The sequence below is a fragment of the Naegleria lovaniensis genome (genome assembly GCF_003324165.1).
Source record: "Naegleria lovaniensis strain ATCC 30569 chromosome Unknown tig040, whole genome shotgun sequence".
Lineage (NCBI taxonomy): Eukaryota > Heterolobosea > Eutetramitea > Acrasida > Naegleriidae > Naegleria > Naegleria lovaniensis.
Window position 1 is genome coordinate 121,366 of NW_025407862.1, and position 24,765 is coordinate 146,130.

The following is a 24,765-nucleotide window of genomic DNA, read 5'->3' on the forward strand; positions in this document are numbered from 1 at the left end:
TCATCGATGTGAACGTATTGATATCGGTTGATGTTGGTGGTTCAGTGTCGGAAATGTTTTGGTATCATCTCACCACCAAACATGCCATGATATTCCACATACGATCATCCAATTCATCATCAATACATATACATAGATTCTCCATAATATATTCTACAATATTTATATCATGACTATACCTTCATTGTCAATGAATAAATATTTATGAAATTTTTTAAATTACCAAATTAGGTAACATACCTCCGGCAACCATGATGATCCACAGAGTGGTCACAATCACACCAAGCTTGGCGCAATGATTAAACATATCCATATCTATTACTAGAATTAATTGTACATCCAAAGTGTGGACCATGGTAATTGTGAAATGTATAAAGTCCATCACAATTACCATCCAAGAATCATGATGAACAGCAGAGAAGCTCAACGATGATGTTGTTGCAGTAATGAGCACCATCACTCTGTCAAGTTGCAGAAGAAGCTGTGAAATATGTATCTCTATGTCACTCGATGTGGGAATTATCGTGGACACATCATAATAATCATGACGATTGGACTTTACATACATGATGGTAATATTAGATACATGTCTGGTGTCGATTTAACCTATCCAACAAATCTCCTTCATACTCAGAACGCTCATCAAGGTTTTCAACTCCAAACAAGTTCCATTCAATGAAATGATTAAATCCGTCTCCAACTATGATAGATGTTGTTGCTACGGTGTGTACTATCACAAAATATTGCTCGATGATTCCATATTCAAGTACATCTTTAATTCGGGTTTGATATAGGTTACTAGTATGGACCGTAGTTGAATTTCAACCTTGACAAAATGAAAAATTGTTAAATTAAATAACTGATCCATAATCAAAGAGAGCTGTGCAATTTTGCTAATCAGTTTCAATTTCGAAAACAATCCGTTCAAAATACTTGTTGATGAATACTTTTTTGATAAAGCCATGAAGTGTGTTCAATTCTGAGGTATGGATGATGAAGATTGATGAATAAATCATCGGTTGATGATTATGATGAAGTGTAGAGGCATTTTTATTGACAAATAAAACACTTCGGAAATGAAGGATGTAATTGATCTCTTCAATTAATTTAATCATCAGAATCAATATTAGATTACATGTTATGTCGTCGCCAATAATTCACACACATTCAAATTAAATTTCAAGCTGTGTCTTCCCATTTATTGAAGTAATTACAAAATGCTTGAGTTACTTGTGAAAAGTGGAGAAATACACGATTGTCGTCGTTGACAATAAATACTGCTTCATGATACCAAGATCTCATTTCCTTGTTGTTGAAGAGTTCAGAAATTGGATGTAATTTCAACGCCCAATCATGATCAACCAATAAATCAGGCATTGAGCCCTTGAAATAATATACAGTCCTAAATCGTTGAGTCCATATTCCATTTTCTTTAGCTCTATATGATTGTGTCCACTTCAAACAATTCTGATGAGTAAACAAAATATCAACAAAATGCTTCGGACATGATCCAAGATACAACCAATGCCCAAACTTGCTGTAATTAGGTTCAAGTCTCTTGTACAGAATACTCGACGCCTCTGATCCGAATTCATGAATTCTTCTGTATTGGTAATATCGTTCCAACACAGCAGGATCAATATCTTTGAGAGATTCTCTCCAATTTATGTCTGTATTAATTTGAACAGGAGAAGGTTTGGAGGCGGTTTTGGGAACCTTGATCAACCCAGTATCTTCACGGTTGGCTGTATTTACAATCTTCTTCTTTCTTCCTCTTTTAGTGGATCCAAATATTTGCTCTCCAATTTCCACTATCGTTGGTTTTGCTTTATGCGTAAAGCATTCGTTGTTGTATACTGTCATTTGAATCTTCTTACGCTTTGCGTTCGATGATGATTTGTGTTTTTTGTTGGTTGTCATGTAGCTTGTGGGTATTAGTGGTCAACAGTGTCATTAAAAGCTAAAACGTACATTTGTTTCGCTGAGTGTTGTTTGTGTATGTTTTTTTAACCGACAGGGTGGACGTGTGTTGTCATTTTTTTCAATTTATTGTTCACCGGAGTCTCTGTTTTTCGCAAAGTCTTGTGGTGTCCTTGTATTGTAATAGACAGCACACATTTTAGGGAATACTTCAGGTAACCAATAATATTTTTTGTTGGTGATGATACAACCAATCTCTATCTTATTCCTCGTCACTGTCTGCTTCAGATGATTCTGAATATCCGAATTGACTTGCTAATTCGCAAAACGACTTTGCCTCAGTTTCAGTCAAGTGACCTTGATGAATTGAATTTTGAAGTTTTTCATAAACTTCATTAAATTTCAAAGTTTGTCGTTGTTTCTTGAGAGCTAGTTCAGCACTGAAAACTTCTGCTTGTTCTTGCAATTTTTGTAAGCTTTTCAAATACTTCTGAACTAATTGTTTTCTTCTTTGAACTTCCATGTTGAAATCTGTTGGGTTAATTGGATTAATGGGCTCAATAATATTCTTACAAATGTTTTCAAAATGCTCTGAAGCAGTACTGAATGAATAAGGTTGGGAATATTCGATCAATATTGTCCAAATGAAATAATTCGAGAATAGGCTCTTTTTTCTGTGATGTAATTATAGAAAACAGGCTATTTCTTATGAACACTGTTTAACAAGATGATAAATATCTCAATGCTATCCATCTTTTCATTTGCCTGTTTCACTACTTTGACAATCTCTGCAAGTTTGTGAGCGCGATTGACTGTAAATGTGTCTTGAGACGTATTGTACACCGAATTCAAGGCCTTATAGATGTGATGAAGATCTTTGGTTTGTTTAAATCTTTCGATATCTTCTTTAAAGTACTTCGTCTCAAATCCCTTTTCTAACACACGTTTAAGGTCTTCTGTGTATTCGAAAGTATTTGAGAGGATTGGATCTCTTCTACTCTCTGCAATGTTGTGCAATAATAAATCACAATATTTGATGGCAAATCTGGGGGAGCCCATGTTACATGTAGATATTCTTCGGCAAACAAACTCCACAAATTGATGAGATAGATACCACGGGAATGATGAGTAGTGATCGATAATGTGCTCACCAATCCTGACCATTAATGATTCTGATCCAACAGGGTCAATAGTATTGGCATAGGTAGCCAGAATAAAAGAATCTTGTAAAAAAGTGGAATCTTTGGTTTTGAGTGCCATGTCAAACATTACCATACTGATAAAAGTTATATCGGCAGGTTGTAAAAGTGTTTCCATGTTCAGAATTTGATTACAGGCTTCTTTTAAAGATTCCGTATCTTGGGCTGTTGGTTGATCAAGAGTCGATAGTGCCAGTGCAGAGGTAACTAGATATAGTTTGGAAAGTGAGGAATTGGATTCCATGTTGGATGGTTCATTCTTCTTCAATTGCATTATTCTTTCACGGAGATCATTGTCACCTTCTCGAAGTTGGAGTATCCTTTCCATCAACGTTTGAATCACATCAAAGATGCCACTCCATGTCCAAGACATGTCCTTCATTTCTTCCTTGAACGTCGAAAGCAGTGTAAACCAACGTCGTAGATCGTCCCTTTGAACCATACCAGTCAGAGAAACAAGTTGAGTCTCAAAGCTATCGACATCATTGGTGAGAATTTTCGTTTTTTTGAGGGTGCTTAATTGAGTCAATATTTGATCGGCTACAATCAAGGCATACTTGTCAATGTTGTATTCGGTGTTCGATTGAGAAACCAATACATCACTCTTGAAACCAGTATTACATCCTATATCTATCCTCTGAGAAAAACCGAGATGGTATATTTGGATGATTACCTCTCGGGTTATCTGGTCATCTACCATTTCGCTCGTTTTGTATTCTTAATTGCGAGAGTTGAAGGTAAATATTGACGTAATTTTTTTAAAGCCTTACAACACTGTAGAACATGATCCAGGATGTCCATGAATTAAATCCCAAGTTCAGCTCATGATCAGTTACTTGAATGGAATCCACTTGTGATTTCATGATAAACGTTCAAATTAATCAAGTCTCAAAATTCTGTAATCTACATCAAATATCAATGAATATTGTCCCAATTTTTTCCCAAATACGCTCCAGAGTAATAGTGTTCCAATCGATAGTTCATTAACTCTTTCGTGTACTCGTTGGCAAATCCATTGCATTTAATGGCCTCCAAAACAATTTCTTCATCGTTCCTTATTCCAGAAAACATGAGAGCCAAGCCATCCTTTTTCACTGCTTCCAATATCACTTCTCGAGCAATGTTCCGCCCATATCGCAATACACGTGGATCATGTTGAATGGCAGACAGCATTAATTCCTGATCACCACGCAAAGACAATCCAGTATAATTAAACGCCTTTCCATTTTTCTTGATTGCTGACAACATAAATTCTTTGGAGTAACGGAGCTGTTTGGGAACATAGTCAAGCACTTCTTCATTGAGTGTGATGGCAGCAAGTAGGAATTCCTTGTCTTTTTTCAATTCTTGGGACGCGTATTCCAGAGCTTCACAGTCTATGTGAATGAGTTGAAGCATAAATTCCTTGTCATTACACAGTTCATATGAAGCGTATTCCAATGAACCAATACATTGTTCAGCTGCTGCAAGCGTCACTTCCTTGTCTAGAGCCATCTGATGTGAGGCAAATTCGAGTGCAAATCCATCTTGTTTGACAGCTGTCAGGACCACTTGTTTATCATTATTGAGATCATTCAATGCAAATTGTAAGGCACATCCATATGCCTGAACGGCCGCTAATACAACCTCCTTGTCTTTCTGTAACTCCTCAGAGGCGTGTTCGAGCATAGATCCAGCTCGGTTCACCACTTGAATGACAAAATCCTTATCACTCTTGAAAATGTGGGGAATTTGAGTCAGAAAGACGTACGGTTGTTGTAGACAGGCTGTCAATACGATAACTCTGTCGTGCTTCAGCAAATTAGACGCAAATTCTAGAGCCATTGCATTTTGTGTGACAGCTGTCAAAACTATTTCATTGTCATTTCTGAGTTCCTGAGAAGCGTGTTTCAACAAGTATCCAAATTCCTTGACAATTTGTAACACTGTTTCTCTGTGTGTCCATTGAATAGGTTTTGTAGAGTCGCTTACATGTGTCAGTGCAATATGAATAATATCCATATCATCTTGTAATGGAGCTTCCACATGATGTAACACTTTCCGGTTGTGTCTCAACAATTCCATAATAAACTTCTTGTCATTCTTCAACTCATTGGAAGCATATTTGAATAAGCTATCCTCTTGTCGGATGGCTTCGACAGCAATTTCCCAATCTCTGACCCAATCAAGTTTTTTGAAAAGAGTAAACACTTTGCAATTACATTGCACAGCATTCATAGCAAAGTCGCGATCCTGTTTAAATTCATCTGGTGCAGAAATGAAAGCTCCATAATTTGTCCTAATAGCTTCCAACACTATTTGTGGATCATTCTTAAATTCTTCGGAAGCAAATGACAATGCATAACCAGAGTGTTGAACAGCCTTCCATACTATTTCTCTATCTTGGGGTTGTGCCTTGGAAACAATGAAATTTAATTCCAAGCCTCTTTCAACAAGTTTCATTAAAAAGTTAGGATTTTGCTGTAATTGTTGAGAAGCAAGATGTAATCCATAGCCATATTTCCTAACATGATTCAAGACAAATTCTTCGTCATTCATAAATTCGATCGGAAAGAAATCATGATATTGTAATACTCTATTTTTCAAATATAACGTCTTTCCGAGTTGTTGTCTTGTAAATTTCTGTTTCAATAAATTCATCAACCGTAAAGGACAATCATCATCATGAAGTGGAGGGCAAGAAAGATTATTTCCATGAGTTGGTACTGGAACAGCATGAGAAGAAGAATCACCACAGGATTTACTCTCCACAACAGATAAGAAATCAATTAATTTCAAGACCACGATGAATCGAGTGTGAGTGGAAGTAAATGCAAGATCCTCATCGAATGGATCCATTTGCATTCTTTTCATCATGATTTTTTCTTTTGTAAACACTTTGTAATGTTTGTGAACATCGAAGACTTCGGAATTTCAATTGACTGGTTCGTAAGACACTCAATATATTTCATCCACACTCTCGTATCATGATCATCATAAACAAGAAACATGTAAAAGTACTTTTCCTTTTTTTAGTTCGTGTAAACATATTTTTTTACTCTTTCGTCGTCTGCATGGATTGTGATTGTTGAAAAACTCTTCTACATTAATTTTCGAAAATGAATCCCATTTCCACAGAACCATCATCTCGTTCACAGCCAATCCATGAATCTCCTTCCCACCAACCTCTCTCCGATCCAAACATCATACCTCCAGCAAGTAGTATCATCCCAGTCGACGACTCACTACTCCACCGTTCGGGTCAAAAACGAAGTGAGCGTACCTATGAAGTTCCTCATGATGAATTTTACCATTCAGGAATTCAAAATTTAGAATTTACGAATATTATGGCTCATCAATTAGAATCCTCACAGCAAACTCAACAACAAAATCAAACACCAGAAGGGAATCTCTCTCTTATGCCTCGTTTATCACCTCATGAACAAGAAATATTAAGGGATGAACAAGGATCTCCCAAAACGTTTCACTTGGCCATTGGAATTTCCATTGTGTTGTGTGGCATTGGTTGTTTTCCATTCAGTTGTCTTCCATTTTGGATCGTGTATCGAATGTTTCGAAATTCGGAAAGTCGACGAGCTCAACAATTGTCGGAACGATCCAAACACTTGTTTCATGCCTTGTTGTATTGTAATGTGTGTTTAGTGTGCTGGATCGTGTTGATTGTTTCGATTTTACCGCCCATTCTTTCACAAGTGGTGTTGACACGAGCATCAAAACCATCTTAATTCCGGTCACATGATGATTTTGTTCTTGAATATTATATAGAAACACCTCTCAAAGTGTACAATTTCCTAAAGCTTCAAAAAAGCTTCCTTACATGCAATTTTCCTTATTTGAATTTCCAAATACAGAATTAACAATTTAAACTCACAAAAAAGAATGGGACACAAACATTCAAAAACACCAACAACAACAACAACCACTTCAAACATGCAACCAACTCCTTCCCAATCCCAACATCAAGATCCAATCATTGCCACAGCCCAAAATCCACAACCTGCTCAACATTATTACTATGTCGTCGAAGCCAAAGATGATGAATTTTTAGAAGCCCACGAAGCCAGTGCCTCGTTAAGTATGTCCATTTGTCTCTCATTGCTCTTTAGTTTATTTGGGTGTTTCTTGATGAGTTGTTTTCCATTTTGGTTTACCTATCTCAATTATAGAGACTCTCCAAGTCAGAGAGCCAAACGAATTGCACGAATTTCGCAAGGAACGTGTTGGATATTGACCGTCATGAATATCTTGTTTATTGCAGCGGGGCTGATTGTTGCAATTATAGTACCTCCTGTGGTGGCCTATGCTTGAAATTCTTTAAATAAGAATAATCTTAGCTGTTTCGACTTTATTGAACGTGTTGTTTTTTGTTTGTTCAGTTAAAAAAAATGTCGTCAAATACGGAGGAATCATCCAAAAAATTAACAATTTCATCATCGGGAAGAAATTCATCCCAATCACGAGGAAGACCCGTTTCCGATCCATATTATGTACCATCTACTCCGGAGAGAGTTGGGCGAGAAGACGATCATTCATTAATTCCGCAAAGTAAAAGAGGATCGTCATCCTATCGGACCAACACAGCTCATGATGATGGAGGAAACTCGAATGAAATGCCTGCACCTTCACGACCCTATTATAAAGAGGATCATCGGAATAAACGTGGACCAAACAACAAATTTCAAACAACAACCAAGAACGACAGGCATCATCAATGGGAAAATAATATGACTCCAATCAGAGACTATGACAGGGATGAACGACGAAAAACACCTAATATGAACAATAACAATACCAGAAATTCGGATTGGGAAAAATCACCAGCTAGGCCTCAACGAGACTCGTCATCATCTTCACAACAATATAATCGAGGTTCCGAGAGAAGATTAGGAAGTAGTAGTACTGCCAACAGCGGCGGAATTTCTCAATACAACAATAGAAAATATCAACAAGAAAATAGGAATACTTATTCACGACAAGGTTCTAGATATTCAAATTATTCACAAGCTTCCTCAGAGAATAGATCGGTGGCTTCTTCATCACGAAATTCTGTAAGATCCTCACCGAATTTGTCTATTAACCAATCGAATAAGGATCCTCTCGATTGGAGAAATGAAGAAACAGATCCGGACGAAAATATTCTTGATTTAGAACGACAATGGTATGCAGAGGATAGTGAAGTTGTTGACTTTACACAAGACTCATCATTGTTTTTGGGAGATGAAGCAAAGCTCAAAAAACGAGAAGAAGAATATAAGAAAAATAAGCAATTATTGAAAAGAGATCGTAGAATTTCTGCTCAAAAATCGCAACAACTCAAAGATCATGATGCTTGGGAAAGGAATAGAATGTTACAAACTGGTGTTGCCAATACTCAAGACTTTGATCTTGATGAATCTATGGAACAGGAGCAAACGGTACAAATTATTTATCATGACGTGAAACCCCCATTTTTGGATGGCAATGTTTCATTTACCAAGCAAATAGAGCCAGTACTTCCTGTTAAAGATGTCACAAGCGATATTGCTGTTGCCTCAAGAAAAGGAAGTGCATTATTGAAAGAAATGCGAACGAAAAAAGAAAGAATGAAGGCTGTGAAAGATAAATTCAAAAATAGAGGAACTTTGGGCAAGATATTGAAAGAAAACGTAGAGCAAGATGAGGATGACGAGAGATTGATCCACAAAAAACTTTTAGATGCTTCTTTATCGACAGACAAGGTACCAACACAAACCAAGGAAGAACTTCGACTCTTGGCAAAACAAAAAAGAGAAAAACTACCAATTTTCCATTGTAAGAATGAGCTTTTGCAAATTATTAAGGAACACAATGTCATCATCATTGTAGGTGAGACAGGATCAGGAAAGACCACACAATTGACCCAATACTTGTACGAAGCAGGTTATGGACAACTTGGAAAAATTGGATGTACACAGCCAAGACGTGTGGCAGCCATGTCTGTTGCAAAAAGAGTCTCTGAAGAAATGGGTTGTGACTTGGGCTCAACTGTAGGATACTCGATACGTTTCGAAGACGTCACATCTGACAAAACAATTATCAAGTACATGACAGATGGTGTACTTTTGCGTGAATCGCTTCATGACACCTACTTGGACCAATACAGCGCCATTATTATGGATGAAGCTCACGAAAGATCACTTAACACAGACGTTCTTTTTGGAATTTTGAAAAAAGTCGTAGCCAGACGAAGAGATTTAAAGCTCATTGTCACCTCTGCCACCATGGATGCCCAGAAATTTTCCAGCTTCTTTGGAATTGTTCCAGTCTATACCATTCCTGGAAGAACCTTTCCTGTCGATACACTCTACACAAAGAACCCTGTTCAAGACTATGTAGAAGCAGCAGTGAGGCAAGCCATACAAATTCACACCTCCACACCCACCGATGGTGACATTCTTATCTTTATGACCGGTCAGGAAGATATTGAGGTCACATGTTATGCCCTTGAAGAAAGAATTGCCGAGCTCAAGAAAGATGACGAGCATGTTGCTGAGGAGAGTAGAGTTCCAGACCTCATTGTGCTTCCAATTTATTCAATGCTTCCATCTGAATTGCAAGCAAAGATTTTTGAAAGAGCTCCAAAAGGTCAACGAAAATGTATTGTAGCTACCAATATTGCAGAAACATCACTCACAGTTGATGGTATTCTGTATGTGATTGATACTGGTTTTTGTAAATTGAAAGTATATAATCCAAAGGTCGGTATGGACGCTTTGCAAGTATATCCAGAAAGTCAAGCAGCTGCCGATCAGAGATCAGGAAGAGCCGGAAGAACAGGACCTGGTAAATGTTTTAGGTTGTTCACCGAGTCGCAATATAAGAATGAAATGCACAAGACGACCATTCCTGAAATTCAGAGAACCAACTTGGGAAATGTGGTCTTGCTTCTCAAATCTTTAGGAATTAAGAATTTATTGGAATTTGATTTTATGGATCCACCACCACAGGACAACATGAAAAACTCCATGTATCAATTGTGGGTTCTAGGAGCAATTGGTAACAATGGAGAATTAACAGAGTTGGGAAAAAAGATGGTGGAGCTTCCTCTCGACCCACCTCTCTCTAAAATGTTGATCTATGCAGAAAAGCTTGGATGCACCTTTGAAGTATTAACCATTGCAAGTATGCTCTCTGTGCCGACTGTATTCTATCGACCAAAGGACAGAGAGGAAGAAGCTGATGCTGTTCGAGAGAAATTTTTTGTTCCAGACAGTGACCATTTAACACTTCTCAATATTTATCAACAATGGAAAAACCACGATTACTCTGCTTCGTGGTGTTCGGAACATTTTATTCATTTTAAGGCCATGAGAAAGGTAAAAGAAGTACGAATTCAAATCGAAGATATTATGAAAAAGAATGGAATTGAAATTATCTCTTGCAATATGAATTTAGAGTCTGTGAAAAAAGCAATTTGCTCTGGTTACTTCCATCACGCCGCATCTTTGAAAGGAATTGGAGAATATGTGAACATGATGACGAGTATGCCATGTAGCTTGCATCCCACAAGTGCTCTTTATGGAATGGGAGTCACTCCAGATTACATTGTTTATCACGAATTAGTCATGACCACAAAAGAATATGCCTTAATGGCTACAACAATTGATGGCGCATGGTTGGCAGAATTGGCACCCACATTTTTCAGTGAGAAAATTCCACATGTCACTCGTGAGGCAAAGAGAAAGGAAATTAAGCAAAAACTAGAACAAGAATACCGTAATGAATTACAAAACGAAAAACTGCATGCTACAAAATCTTCAACAAGCTCACGGCGATCCACTGCTACATCATCTTCTACCATTGTGACACCTGGTGCTCCGTCATCCACACGAAAAAGTACCGCTTCAACATTAACCGCATCAACCTCAAGAAATGCAAACGATGGAACAGCAGAAAGACGAAAAACTACTCCAAGAAGAATTGGACTGTAATCATTGAAGGATTTTATCTATTAATGTTTTTACAACAAAATACAAGAAGAATTGCTCTAATTGTTTTTAGAATAATAATACTCTAAGAGGTTCAAGGTTCATCATTATTGCAGAGCTATTTTTGATATCGAAGTCGGCATTGCACAATTGTCGAAGATTTTCACAAATTAATCAATATTTTTCACTCAAAGAGCCTTTGGTTCCCACAAGATACATCACTTGTCAATAAGCCTTCACGCGTCAAAAAAAAATAATTTCTCTTGCTGATCTCTTAGCGCTTTGAATGTATTGTTGCTGTTCTTGCACGCTTGTTTCTGTGTCCACATCCACAACCTACATCATCACCGCCACCATTTGATCATCATCAACCTTCTCTCTAATCCTCCAAGTGTCAATTGTCAAAAACCTGACATTTATATTTTTTCATCACTCCACCTCGCCAACAACATCCTTTCGCTATTAGAGAGATAAATTTCATAAACCATCATCATCAGCATCGTTCTATTTCTCTCGAGTACTACTTTTTCATCCGTCGGTGCGCATCAACCTCCAACACAAAAAAAACAAAACAACAATACACCTCTCACTCTTCATTTTGATAATCACAAAATTATCACACACAACAACCACCATTTATCAATCTACACAATCTTGTTGAGCTCAAATGTCGACCACACCTGTCATTGTCAGACGCATCAGCAATTCAGCCAACTCGGTCAACAACAATTCATCGACCGCTTCTTCGACCAATAACAACTCAAATCATACGGACACCAATGCTTCGAATTCACCAAGTACACCCGTTTCGACTCGTCCTCGAGTCATGAGAGTCCTTTCGAAAGGATCCGCTGTGAACAACAACAATAATGAAAACACAAGTCCTTCGATTTCAACAACAAGTTCGAACACTCCTTCGACAACCAATGATCCAACAACGAACGGAGATGAAAATTCTTCCTCGACCAATCTTTCATCCTCTGGAACGACTCCAGTGAAACGTGTAGTGAAACGATTGGTTGTGAAAAAACGAGTCGAAGGAGAATCGACTGCAGTTTCGACACCTCAAGACACTGAATCGACAGCAGCAGTTTCGACCATGACCGCAACACCTTCGACGACAGGTGGCATCTCTTCATCGACTGCTGTCACATCACAACAAGATGAAAACGAATCGAGTCCAAAGAAATCTCCATCAACAAATTCTTCTTCACAATCATCATCCAATATTAACACTACCAGTAACCAATCGATTTCCACGAATCAAGTTTCCACACCCAACCATCTCTCTGAGCAATCATCAGTGACAAGTGGCAGCAATGAAAATGAAACAAGTTCGACAACAACCACTTCAACTCGTCCTTTGAGTACACGTGTTTCAGAATTACAAAGTAAATTTAACTCGCCATCGATCACAGAAAATAATTCAGAACAAAATCAACAACCTCAAAAACGAGTGGTTCGAGTTGGTGTGAATCGAAATTCTGGTAAATATGGAAATGAATCTCCAGTCACTGCTTCGCCTGAAGTGTCAAATGTCAATCAAGAAGACACTTCTAATGGAGGAGTGAAAGTAAGAAGACCAACAGCTCCGAGAATTAATACTGGACTTGTCAATAATGACACCTCTTCGACAAGTGACAGTCCCAATTCAGCTCGACGTGTTCAAGGCATTGCCACCATGCTTGCACAAAATGTGAAATTAATGACACCTCAACAATTACAAGAACAAAAACAACAATTGGAAAAGAAGCAGGTTCAAGATCGATTGAGACCCATGCGTCCGAATGAAATTCTCGAATGGTATGGAATGGATGCTTCGATCGCATTTACACACGCCAAAGATGATGTGAAATTCGACGAAAATTCATCGATCGAAGAATTGAAAAAACAATATCCAAATATTTCATATACAGATTATATTTATAATCCAATCTTTGATGAACAAATTGCAAGTGAAGAGGTTGAAATTGACATGACACCACAAGAAATTCTTCAATATAATTTTGTGGTTGATTTAATGAGAAAAAAGAATCCAAATTTAATGACTTTGGATCCAATCGTATTTGAGGAGGAAATGAGAAATGCCTCTCGAAGAGCGTCACTCACGATACTTGCAACAAAATCTTCAAATTCGAACCTCAATAATTCATCGAATCAATCCAATCACACGGAGAGTGTTACATCGACCGAAGATGTTCTCTCACGAGAAGAAGTTGGATTTCCAATTCAGAAATGTTCTAAAAATTGGCGATATCAGCTTAAAAAGAAGAAAGATCACTCTGCTAAGAATTCATTTAGGGAAGACGTGGCAAGCATGACACCAAGAGCGAATGCACAACTTTCTCCATCGTCACCAACGACGACCGCATCATCGGTAAATCCACTCTTCGATCACTTGTATTATATGCCATGTTGGAAACATCAAATTCAACTTGAGCAAATTTCAAAACGATTAGCGCTTGAAGAAATAAAAAAGATTTAATTTTTTTTCCTTTAAATCGCATCATTGACAGAGTTAATCTTAATTCCAAGAATGAAAAAGATTACAAAGGACTTGGCGCCTCACCAAGTTTACAAATTATTTAATAAAAAAAAAAATTGCACACATCTCGCTTGGGATGCCTAGCAGTGGAGTGAATGATTTTGATTTTCAAAAACAGATTGGATCTGGCTCATTCGGAGAATGTTGGCTCGTTCGGAGGAAGGCAGATCAAAAGAATTATGTCATCAAACAAATTAATGTCGTTGGAATGACTCCGAAGGAACAGCAGGTGGGTTCAGAATATTGTCAAGAATATGTTTTTTCATCGCTTAATGAACTTGTATTTTAAATATGGGCGGATTCGGAAAATCAGGATGCTCTAAATGAAGTGAACATCCTATGTAAAATGAATCATTCAAACATTATTGAATATTTTGACTCATTTCTAAGCGTTGATGATCGTAAATTAAATATTGTTATGGAATATGCTGCTAATGGGAATTTGTATGAACTCATTCAACAACAAAAGGGAAAATTATTGCACGAGTCTGATATTTGGAAATATTTCATTCAAATTCTGTCAGCACTCAATCACATTCATAGCATGAAAGTTCTTCATAGAGATATTAAATCAATGAATATCTTTCTAGATTCTCAAAACAATGCAAAAATTGGAGATTTTGGAGTTTCCAAAGTTCTCGATTATACAAAACAGCTCGCACACACAGTTATTGGAACTCCCTTCTATTTGAGTCCAGAAATGTGTGAGAATTTGCCCTATGATGAAAAATCAGATGTATGGGCCTTAGGATGTGTCTTGTATGAAATGGCTACATTGAAACATCCATTCGATGCCAAAAATCAAGGAGCCCTAGTGTTGAAAATCATTACTGGACAATATCCACCGCTGAGTTCCATCTACTCGTCGGATTTATCCTCAACAATTAAGAGTTGTTTGAGTAAGAAACCAAAACAAAGGCCAACCACCTATCAATTGTTGAATCATCCCATTCTTGTGAAGAAGGTGAGTATTTTGTAATGATGTACCATTTACATTTGATGGAACAACTTGTTGTCATGGCAACAATTGGTCATGGACGAATTTGGTGAAAAAAAAACAACGTGATGAAATAAGGCAAAAGAATTAGGTCTCAGTCTTGCTCCCTTATTAACACCTTCGACACCTCCTCCTACTACGGTTCCATTGCCAAATTTCAGTACCAATAATAACTCTCCTACTTCTTCGGTCAGTAGTCATGACAGAAGATCCTCCACACCGACAACATCTGCCACCAATCAGAAAGTCATTATTCACGGTGACACACCCGAGAAAAAAGTGGTCATGATTCGACCCTCTCATCGACCAGCTGCAAGTAACAGCAACATTGCAGGAGGAACCAATCATTCAAATCGTCCCAATAGTGCTGCATCTGTGAAGAGCATAGTACCTCCTTCCACTCATGCAGTAAAACGAGTTGGCTTAAAAGTTGACACAAAATCACCACAAACTCCTCTGGTCAAAGAAAATGCTGATCTCGTGAGAAATTTACCTAAAATTCCACTCAAACCTTCGACATCCAATCAAGCCCTTCCCATTGAGTCAGAGTCATCAAATAATGGTTCAAAAGGTGACTCCAAACCACTCGTAGAGCAACAAGAAGAAATATCTACCAATGGAAATTCGAACAATTCACTCACTTCGGCAACATCCTCAGACCTTTCACAGCCTGTGACCATTAAGCATGAGAAATCAAAAGAGAGGTACATTAATCGGATATTGGATAAAATTACACAGAAAGAGAATGAAATTAATGAAATCAAAACACTCTGCAAGGAAAAGGTCTCTGAAACAGTACTTCATCAACTCATTCACTTCTTCAAAGAGAGTGTTAAAAACAATGAAGAGGTATCTGAAGAGGATATTAATTTGTTTGTCTTTGGAAAGATTTCATTCCAACAAGTGGATATTATTCAACATGTTTACAAGATTATTTATATACAGAGTGCAATTGATGACTTACAACAGGAAATTGAAGAGTGTCTCTGCAAACAGTTGAATGATGCTTGAATTTGTAAGATTTCAAATTTCTCAAAGAAACGAGGATTGCAAGAGTTACCTACCTCAATCACACATTACCTTCTTGTCAGATGCAAGAGTATCCATCAATTGGTTTTGTTTTACAACAAGGTCAATGGATTCACAATTTCCATGATCAGAGATCGACCATACTTTACAAAACTTCAAAATTAAACAAATCATCAAAGGACACGGGAGTAAGAGGTTGAGGCAAAGGTGAAGGAGGTACAGTGTTGGTTCCTACACTAGAATTTGCAGAATCAGAGGAGGCTGTATTATTATTACCTTGGATGAGTTCATTCACATGAAAGGAAAGGAATGAACCATCCTTGCTTGGTAATTTCGTTAATTCCTTCATCTTTTCATCGGATAGAGTAATGAATAAATCTTCTGCTTCACCCGTTAAACTATTAATTTCTGAATAGACTGGTGTTGGATATTCAGCCAATTCATAAGGTTCAGGACAATACTCAATCTCATTCTCTTGAGGAAGGTTGATCGTTTGAATGGTTTCCAACCGACCGACTTGTTTGAAGGAAGGTAATTGTTGTTGGGAGGATTTTGATAAATCTCGGGAACGCAGAGAGGATTTGGAAGTGCTGCTCAATTTTGAGCTCACTTGTTGTTTTGGTTGGGAAGTGTTCATAGTATTTGTATGGTTGGTGTTATTATTACTCGTATCATCATTGAAAACTTGAATGGTCGTTTTTACCTTCTTGAGAGCAGGTTGTTGCTGTTGTTGAGCGAGTTGTTGTGGATGGAGGTGGTGTGAGGATGATTGGTTCGTGATATCAACGAGTGCTTTTCGTTTCTCTCCTTGTGTCTTCTTTCCTTGTAGGTTGGCTCCAGAAGGATTTGAGAGAGTTGTTCCTTTGAGATTTTCCGTGGATGAGAGGTTCTTGGTTTTATTCATGGTATTGTTGTTCAGAGAGGATGAGGATGATGATGATTTGAGAGACTTCACCGATGAAGAGAGGTGCATTTGACTACCGAATGGAATGGCGTTCTCCAAGTCGGTTGGAGCTTGATGCGGAGGCATGGCTTTATTTTTTTATTTGATTTTTAACGGTAATATTTTTATTTGGCGGGGAATTTCAATATTTCTTTTGAACACTCCATGAAGAGCCTTCTCCTCCTGAAAACTTGGATTTATGAATTTATCTTTCTCTGGGAATAATGTCTCAACAATCCTCATTCCGATGACGATGAAGAGCCTTCTCCTCCATTGTTACTATAAGTTGGTGGATTGATCACAATGACAGGAATTTTGAGCACAGTTTTGATTAATTGAAGAGAGTGAATGAAAAATCTGTAGCCATTCCGTGCATTCTCTGAGGGAGATAATCTTGAATTCGCTAATTGGCCACTATTCGTGTACACGACTTGCATGTCCATCAGAAATTCTAAGGCAGTGCTCAATACTGGTTCTGGAAGGAATAGCAACGTACAATCGGGTCGAAAGTTGAGCAAACAAATAATGGCCTCACTCAAATCAATCAAGTCTGCAAAAGTAAACACAAAAACAGGAAAATCCTGAGGAGAGTTGTACGATTCAATGTGTGTGATGATTTGAGTCGGGTTCTCACTGATCGAAGAGAGTCGAACAAAATTCACAAACTTGAAACGTTCAGATTTTGATTTAGGCTTTCGACCATATCCAATGATTGGGCAATGAAGCGGAATGTTGGGTAGACTATAATGAAACACACCGCTATTGGTGCCTTCCTCCGTGAGAATATGTAGCGACGATTTGACAGTGTCAAAGATCCACCTTTTTCTTTCATTTTCAACAGGGGCAATGTACTTCAATTCATCCTCTGAGTAAAAACAAAAGTATTGAGGCTTAAATCTCATCTTGTTGTTTTTTGTGCTGTCTTGTGAAATGATGCGTTGTAATGAAAAGTTTCTTGTCATGAAATGATCAAACATTAATTCCCATGGAAGAGCCTGAACACTTCTACTACAAAGTAAAATGAGGTGCGAGTTTGGATAGGGCAGTTCTGTCAAGCGAGGCAAACCAGAAAAATCAATGGATCTCGGAGTGAGCGAGAAGAATTTGCTCTTCATTCTTTTGAAAAGTCCAACATAGTCAAATTTGCTTTTTTCCAATTGTTTGTGCACTCTTTCGTACTTCTTTTTGTTTCTCGAGTTAGAATGATAGTCGTAGGGCCCTCGAATAACATTTCTCGCGACATATTCAATGGTTTCATAATTATTATCAACGCGAATATTTGCTTTTTTGTCTTTACGACTCTGGCAAAGTAAACTGTAGAGGTACGCTTCAATTTGTGACATGAACTGTGGTTTACCTTGAGCAGTTTGTGAGGATGTAGCCACGGTTTGAATATTGTGTGCGCTAAAGAGAGAGTCCTTAGATTTGGTTTGGTGTTGGGAAGAGTCTGTTGATTTTCTAGATGTAGAGCCTTTAAATGTGTTAAGAAATGGTCCACTAGTGGAACCTCCAAACTTTTGATGAATAATTTGCCCTGTCTTGGGAGTATAAAATGTAATAATTGTATCCATATGAATAATATAAACTAGTTTTTCGAGAATTTTCATATCCAAATGTTTTGTTGATTCAATAGAGGCATCAATAGAAAGTGATTTTCTGTAGTAATCATCATCGAAAGACTTAATGTCCTCTCTCTGAACACCTCTGACGGCATACGATGAATCACTACCACAAAGCTTTTTCTGATCGCTTACAGAAATTGTCTTTTGCTTAATAATTGAGATTAAGTGATAGAGTCTCCTCATTGATTCCTGATTTCTGAAATTGAGCTCTTTTTCAGATAGATAGTGCTTTTTAGCGTGTTGTTTCATTCTGAAAATACAACTCCAAATCTTTTCACTAACTAAATCTTGCACATTGCCTTCAATGAAGCCATCCGATGATTTTGATCCATTTGAGGACTGAGTAGATTGAGAACCTGTTCCACTCATCTTCAGCAGATTCATGGATCTCATTTGTCTTGCAACTCGCACAGAAGATTTTCTCCTCTTTCTCAGAAAGGGCAACGTTTTCACAGACGTCATTGCTGCCATTTGTGAATTAATAATACACAGAGACTCATACATCTTATTTCTTGAAACGAGTGAGATTTCGTCGACCTCAGACTCTGAGGATGAATCTCCTCCTGATGCTGTCGAGTCATAAATGTTCGACTCACCACTGTCTGGACCATTTCTTTTCAGTAGCTGCTCAAGTTCCGTTTCTAGCAGCAAATAAGAGTCAATAATGGTCAGATTATGATTGATTAGTTCTTTGTTTCCGAAACAAAACATTAACCTCACAAGTCGTTTCAAAATCGACAGTAGTTTTTCAAGAAATGAAGGGGGAGAACCTTTGGATACAACAATCTCACTATCGTGAATGAATAGCGTGAACATTACGTCTCTGCATTGTCTCCAATAAATTTCAGAGCTTAACCGTTTTCCTTGCAAGTATCTTGCCTCTGCCATTGTTACATACGCGTCAATAGCAACAAAAACAGACGTTGTACGTATGGCAACCTCCAATGCCGGTATAATATGATTTTCTTCAATTTCTTTCAAATTTAACCAATTTCTATTGTCAACGCTTTTAGGTAGTGTAACAATGGTCGGATCTACTCCGCAAAAAACAATAGGAAGAAGCATAAATTCTAGCTGAGCACGAGCAATAAGTATATCGACCTTGGATGCCTTATACTGATTGGTGCAAATATTGTATAACTCTTTTGCTTTCAGCAAACATTCCAAGGCGTCAATAAGAACTTCCTGAGGGGTATTGTAGAGTGGCCTCTTGCTCAGCAAAATACTGTCTTGTAATGTGTTGTGATTTCTGAAGTAATACTCCTTAATAGTTTCAACAACATCAATCTTTGATGTCGAAGATAGGGAAGTAGGGAAGGAAACAGGACTGGTGTAGTGGCTGACCTTTTGTAAAATTTTTCCTTTCAAGAAAAACAAATCAGCCAAAAGGAAAGGTGCTGTACAATGAGAGATGGCAATATTCACACAATAGAGGGCATCAGAAAACCTCAAAAATCTAAGATAACAATTCGCTGTAATTTCAAGTATCTTGATATGATCCGCTCCATTGGTATCAAAGATTGAGTTTTGCTCAGATAATAGTATGCCAAGTTTTCCTAACACAAAATCGCATTCTTTGAGCCATCTCTTCTTTAAATAAGCTTCTGCCAAATTAATGTAAACCGTACATCGTTGAACGGCAGTCAATTTTTCGTCCATTAATCTTGCTAATAGATCTAAACCTCTTTCAAAGTTGTAACTTTGAAGAAAGAGTTTGGCAAGTGTTAGGTGCAGATTCAACTCGTACTCTCCAGATTTGCCTTGTGACCTCATAAACAATAAAGAATTGGTAATATAGGACTCTGCATTCTTAAAGTCTCCGCGCTCTATGTGCAGTGATGATAGAATTGAAGACAAGTGACCAAATTTTGCAACCATCTTTTCTTCGTTGGCATGACTGAGTAGTAACGTATAATAATAAACACCTGATCTCCAATCGTCCTCACGCAAACTCAATTCAGCAAGATCACTAACAAGCGTGTAGTCATATGTCAGAGATACAAGCTTTTGATTCTCTACTGCCGCCCTAAACAACAATGACGAATAGACATACTTGTTATTCTCTGTTAATACTTGTGCCAGTTCTACCAGAGCTCGTGTACAAATTTGACTCAGTAGGCTTGGTGTTGATTTTGTGAAACCGCTTGTTTGTTGGAAAATGTACACGCTCTCAAAGAGCACTCTTTCGGCTTGTTTAGTGTCATTAGAAATATTTCGACAATAGAGCCCAAGGGAAAAGGCAACAAAGGCCTTCAATGAAGACATGCATGGCAATTTGTGATAAAATATGTTCAATAATTCGGTCCTATCGTGCACATCTAGCAAGTAGTGATGATCTGGATGGAGAGAGTTGGCCATTTTGTTTTGAAGGCCAACGAGCCTAAAGTCTTTTTTGTGTGGATCCACAATAAACTCTAAAGTCAATGGAGAAATGCCAAATATAAAATAGTGCAAAATCAGTAAAGATTCACAAACTATCTCAGCATGTGTTGGAGGGCTTAACAGGTGAGACTGAGGATCCATTATCATCACAGCTGAGGAAATAGATGTAAATTGACTATTTCTGACAAAAATTTCAACCAATTTCGGAACAATTTTCTCGCATTTAGGAATAAATTCCTGTTTTCGAAGGAATAAGGTAATGTTATGACACATGCCTTTCATCTCAATTAATTCTATAATGTCAGGGCACTTTGAATTGAAAACAATCAAATTCTCTTTCATATTTACAAAACGATCGTAAAAATCAGGTGTGAGTGAATGTGCTGCAATTTCCAACAATGCCAAACTTATTTTGAAGAGACTATTCAATTGTTGAACGTCTTCTTGATCTACATCTTTGGTGATTTTTGCTGACGGTAATTTAGAAAAGTATTCACCTATTAATTTGTAGCAATAAATTTGAGATTCTCTTGTACCTATCCTTGCCAATTTCCAAGCACATTCATAATACATTTGAGCCCATGAGAGTGAAAAGGAGTCAACATAATCGATTCCGTGTCGAAACTGTTCCAAAATAAAATCACAATCTCTTTCAGCATTTTGTTCTTCCTCAGTTTGAAATTTGTGTAAATCTTCCAAATTCAATGATCGGATCCATTTCAAGAATAAATCTTTGCAAGTAAGAATACTTTTATCCTCCAAGTCTAGAGAATATAGCTGTGGAATTGTTTCATCATATTTTTTGATCTTGTCAACCAAATTATTTCCTTTGAAAAGCGAAAAATTATTGGGGAAGAGTTGTTCTTGGATTGGGTCTTCTGTGTTGTTGGCAGACGAGTGTGAAGAAAAATATCCTGCGTAGAGTCCTTTGAGTTGTGTACTCGGCGAAATTCCCCAATCATCATCTTCATCGTCCTCATCAAATTGTTCGAATATTGGCGGAATGATTTGAAGAAATTTGTCATTCTTTTGTGTTGTTTTGTCTCCAGTCGTCGATCGCTTCTTCAGCTCCGCTTCAATGTCTCGGAATGCTTTTGATTCTGTTACTTGAGAATTGTGTGTTTTTTCAACAAGTTTCAAAACTCGAGATCCCAATTTGTTGAAATTCAGTTTTAGCAGGCTTTTCAGCGTAAGATCGACAGCTTCCAGCCAAATGGTGTCGTCCAAAAAGTAGCATTTTTCTTTTCCTTGTACGATGAGGTAATACAGGCATGGTAACAAGTAGCTTCTAATAATCTTTTCATGATCATGCATTTCACAACCAACTTGATCGGTTCCAATCATATTTTTCGCTTGCATTAGAACAATTTCTGCACACGCCAGTTGAATGCTGTGAATTAAATTTGTGCATGAAATTATATAGGATTGAGAGAAGGTGGTCATTAGAATAGAAGGTGAACGTCTTGGGAAGGAATTTGGAAAAGCATGTGCTACAGATATAAGTCGCATTAAATTTTCCCCTCGTTCACGAGCAGACTCCAAATATTCACTACATTCATCATGCTTTTTTACACCTTTCATGACTCTTGAAAATAGATACAATACTCTCACGTAGAACAGTTCAACTTGATATTGACGATTATTTTGTGTTTATATCAGTGAGAATGGCCTAAATATTTCGGAATTTTTAAACTTACTCTTTACATTGAAATTCAAAGATATTACTTCAATAAGCTTATCCTCAAGGCGGCTTAACTCATAGTGAGCCTCTCCGAAATATCCATATTCAAGGAAAACCTCAGCTCTATTAAGGCCAAGCAATACTATATTTTCAAATTCGTTTGGTGCACTACTGTTCGGTGTTCCATTGTTGATATTCATGGTGCTGATGTTATTACTACTATTTGAGGAATCTAAAAGTTGTAACAATTCAAAAACTTCCCACTTCGGAGCACATTTACCCATCACATCCCTTACATGTGCATAATAATGAGGTGATATCGATAGACTTTGATAGTTTTGTTTCTTTTCCACTACGTAATAGAGGATAGGAATTTTAAGGTCATCACGATGATGATCATTATCAGGAACGATAGATTATGCAACACTAAGGCTCGCACTCCAACACTTACCTAACAATATAAACTCGTACAACTCCTCTTCCATCGTTTTAATATTTCCATTCGTATGATGTAATATCGTATTGGTCATTTCATGATCATTAATTTTGAAACAAAGTGAATATTCTTTTTGAGGCACTCGCCCATTGAGGCGTTGAATTTTTTTCCGTTGAGGTTTTTAAAAAAAATGGCGTTTCTGGAACGGAGACAGATTGCAACGTTGTTGATGTTCTTTGTGATTTTGACGATGAACCCTCTCTCGGAACATGGGTATTGCTTGGCATGGAAGAATGTGAATGGAAAATTGTATAACGAAAATGTTATGGGAGTGATGGCAATTTGTGCAACATGGTGAGTGTTATTTTCATGATCCAACGATTTGAGATCTATCCGATGGTTCAACCACCCATTATTGGTAATGTCTTTTTTATGATGGTTTATGATTAGCTCAATGCAAGACAACGAAAATCCATCAATGTTATTTCAAAATTTCATTGTGAACGAGCAGCCTCAAACTCACCGAGTATTTTACTTGGTCACCAGTGAAGATCAATCATCCACTGAAACGATGCAAATAGTGTTCAATCAAATCCTTGATAAACCAACGATCTTGGTATTATCGGGAGTGGACCACCTAATAGCCTCCATCAGCGTAACCTATGAATATACAACTGTGAAGAGCAGTGTCTTGCAGAATTTGAAAAAGATCATCGTCAACTCTCGATTTAAAGGATCAATATCCTTTAATGACAATCAAGTTCAAAACAGTGTTCAACTTGAATACTTGTGTAATGATGAGTGCAGTAATAACCTTTTTGTCTATGAAAAGAATGCTAACACATGGGACAATGGTGGAAAACAGTTAGAACAAGTCATCTCACAAAGAATTGGGTACAATTACACCACCTATCTTGGAGTTGAAAAGGGAGTGAAATTTGAGTTCAGTAACGCTGCTCGAGATTGTTCTTTCAATGCAGAAATAGGAGTTATTCTAGCAGCTGTGTTGTCCACAGTGATAGGTTGCTCATGCTGCTGTTGCTTGTTGTCTTGTTTGTGTGGCCTTGTTACTCAAATTGTCAAGAGGTTATAATGGGCGTCATCAAAGTAGTTGTAAATCTCCAACTTGTACCGAATTGCTATTCCTAAACCTTCGATTAGAAAAGAATCGAATGATCTAGATATTGAAAAACCAAGATTGTTTATTTTCGAATTCGGGAAGAAAGCCATTCAAAGGACTCTGCAATATTGAAATCTTTAGAGACACTGGTCATGAAAATTTCCAATGGTCTTTGAGTGCCAAATGATTGATCCAAACTCTTTCCCGTTCTCAAGTGTGTCACATCCAATTGTTCAGAGAGCTCAAATTCTGGCATGGCATTTGGATTATCTACTTTATTGCCCATCACCACAATTGGAACGTTTGCCAAATCATTATCTTTCATGATGCTATACAATTCTGCTCGGGCCTCTTGAATTCTTCTTCTTTCGACAGCATCAACCATAAAGACGATTCCACTCACATCCAAATAATAATCTTTCCACAGCTTACGTGCGAGAGGGTGCCCTCCCAAGTCAATGACTTGTATGGTGCATGAAGAGGATATTTCAACGGTTTCATTGTTAGGATACATGGTTTGATTGAATTGTTGCATGAGACCAGTCTTGAGTTTATAGAGAAGTGTGGTTTTGCCAGCATTGTCCAAGCCCAAGAATAGTACTCGTCCTTTGATGCTGTCTTGAAGAATTCCTATGGCTCGCAATAAAGAGAAGAACCAATCAAAGAGGAACATGATGTTTTTAAAAGAGAGGTGATTAGGTACAGTATGCAACTGCCGATCAACACGTGTGTTAGAGTTGTTGTTGTGTTTTTTTGTTCATGAAATTAACAAGCGCACTTGAGGATTTTATTTGAAATTACCAACACGTCACCTCATCCAAAAATGGAATTGTAACACGTCGACTTACACAACTCAAAGTACATCAATACCCTCTCATACATCTTGTAATAAAACAATTGCATCATTCATGACATCATCAAAAACACCCTCTATATAGAGATAAC

General features: G+C 37.5%; 12 protein-coding genes across 12 annotated transcripts; 6 read left to right on the forward strand and 6 right to left on the reverse strand.

The window, feature by feature from the left end:
* Positions 1 to 1,179: 1,179 nt before the first annotated feature.
* On the reverse strand, positions 1,180 to 2,443 carry C9374_010083 (uncharacterized protein; the record flags this gene model as incomplete). Its single annotated transcript, XM_044685588.1, has 3 exons — positions 1,180 to 1,924; positions 1,972 to 1,981; positions 2,197 to 2,443. 3 exons carry the CDS (start codon positions 2,441 to 2,443, stop codon positions 1,180 to 1,182), a joined length of 1,002 nt encoding a protein of 333 aa, XP_044544253.1.
* A 176-nt stretch (positions 2,444 to 2,619) lies between these two features.
* C9374_010084 (uncharacterized protein) lies at positions 2,620 to 3,819 on the reverse strand (the record flags this gene model as incomplete). Its single annotated transcript, XM_044685589.1, has 1 exon — positions 2,620 to 3,819. The coding sequence occupies one exon, from the start codon at positions 3,817 to 3,819 to the stop codon at positions 2,620 to 2,622; it is 1,200 nt and encodes a 399-aa protein (XP_044544254.1).
* Positions 3,820 to 4,034: 215 nt separating this feature from the next.
* C9374_010085 (uncharacterized protein) lies at positions 4,035 to 5,975 on the reverse strand (the record flags this gene model as incomplete). The annotated part of the gene is made up of 1 exon (XM_044685590.1): positions 4,035 to 4,943. The coding sequence occupies one exon, from the start codon at positions 4,941 to 4,943 to the stop codon at positions 4,035 to 4,037; it is 909 nt and encodes a 302-aa protein (XP_044544255.1).
* Positions 5,976 to 6,217: 242 nt separating this feature from the next.
* On the forward strand, positions 6,218 to 6,844 carry C9374_010086 (uncharacterized protein; the record flags this gene model as incomplete). The annotated part of the gene is made up of 1 exon (XM_044685591.1): positions 6,218 to 6,844. The coding sequence occupies one exon, from the start codon at positions 6,218 to 6,220 to the stop codon at positions 6,842 to 6,844; it is 627 nt and encodes a 208-aa protein (XP_044544256.1).
* A 154-nt stretch (positions 6,845 to 6,998) lies between these two features.
* On the forward strand, positions 6,999 to 7,427 carry C9374_010087 (uncharacterized protein; the record flags this gene model as incomplete). The annotated part of the gene is made up of 1 exon (XM_044685592.1): positions 6,999 to 7,427. The coding sequence occupies one exon, from the start codon at positions 6,999 to 7,001 to the stop codon at positions 7,425 to 7,427; it is 429 nt and encodes a 142-aa protein (XP_044544257.1).
* A 77-nt stretch (positions 7,428 to 7,504) lies between these two features.
* C9374_010088 (uncharacterized protein) lies at positions 7,505 to 11,068 on the forward strand (the record flags this gene model as incomplete). The annotated part of the gene is made up of 1 exon (XM_044685593.1): positions 7,505 to 11,068. The coding sequence occupies one exon, from the start codon at positions 7,505 to 7,507 to the stop codon at positions 11,066 to 11,068; it is 3,564 nt and encodes a 1,187-aa protein (XP_044544258.1).
* Positions 11,069 to 11,732: 664 nt separating this feature from the next.
* Positions 11,733 to 13,550, forward strand: C9374_010089 (uncharacterized protein; the record flags this gene model as incomplete). Its single annotated transcript, XM_044685594.1, has 1 exon — positions 11,733 to 13,550. One exon carries the CDS (start codon positions 11,733 to 11,735, stop codon positions 13,548 to 13,550), a length of 1,818 nt encoding a protein of 605 aa, XP_044544259.1.
* Positions 13,551 to 13,686: 136 nt separating this feature from the next.
* C9374_010090 (uncharacterized protein) lies at positions 13,687 to 15,618 on the forward strand (the record flags this gene model as incomplete). The annotated part of the gene is made up of 3 exons (XM_044685596.1): positions 13,687 to 13,839; positions 13,924 to 14,574; positions 14,686 to 15,618. The coding sequence occupies 3 exons, from the start codon at positions 13,687 to 13,689 to the stop codon at positions 15,616 to 15,618; spliced, it is 1,737 nt and encodes a 578-aa protein (XP_044544260.1).
* A 163-nt stretch (positions 15,619 to 15,781) lies between these two features.
* C9374_010091 (uncharacterized protein) lies at positions 15,782 to 16,666 on the reverse strand (the record flags this gene model as incomplete). Its single annotated transcript, XM_044685597.1, has 1 exon — positions 15,782 to 16,666. One exon carries the CDS (start codon positions 16,664 to 16,666, stop codon positions 15,782 to 15,784), a length of 885 nt encoding a protein of 294 aa, XP_044544261.1.
* A 152-nt stretch (positions 16,667 to 16,818) lies between these two features.
* Positions 16,819 to 22,794, reverse strand: C9374_010092 (uncharacterized protein; the record flags this gene model as incomplete). The annotated part of the gene is made up of 3 exons (XM_044685598.1): positions 16,819 to 22,208; positions 22,281 to 22,616; positions 22,716 to 22,794. The coding sequence occupies 3 exons, from the start codon at positions 22,792 to 22,794 to the stop codon at positions 16,819 to 16,821; spliced, it is 5,805 nt and encodes a 1,934-aa protein (XP_044544262.1).
* A 96-nt stretch (positions 22,795 to 22,890) lies between these two features.
* C9374_010093 (uncharacterized protein) lies at positions 22,891 to 23,793 on the forward strand (the record flags this gene model as incomplete). The annotated part of the gene is made up of 2 exons (XM_044685599.1): positions 22,891 to 23,054; positions 23,151 to 23,793. 2 exons carry the CDS (start codon positions 22,891 to 22,893, stop codon positions 23,791 to 23,793), a joined length of 807 nt encoding a protein of 268 aa, XP_044544263.1.
* Positions 23,794 to 23,902: 109 nt separating this feature from the next.
* On the reverse strand, positions 23,903 to 24,493 carry C9374_010094 (uncharacterized protein; the record flags this gene model as incomplete). Its single annotated transcript, XM_044685600.1, has 1 exon — positions 23,903 to 24,493. The coding sequence occupies one exon, from the start codon at positions 24,491 to 24,493 to the stop codon at positions 23,903 to 23,905; it is 591 nt and encodes a 196-aa protein (XP_044544264.1).
* Between the last annotated feature and the right edge of the window lie 272 nt (positions 24,494 to 24,765).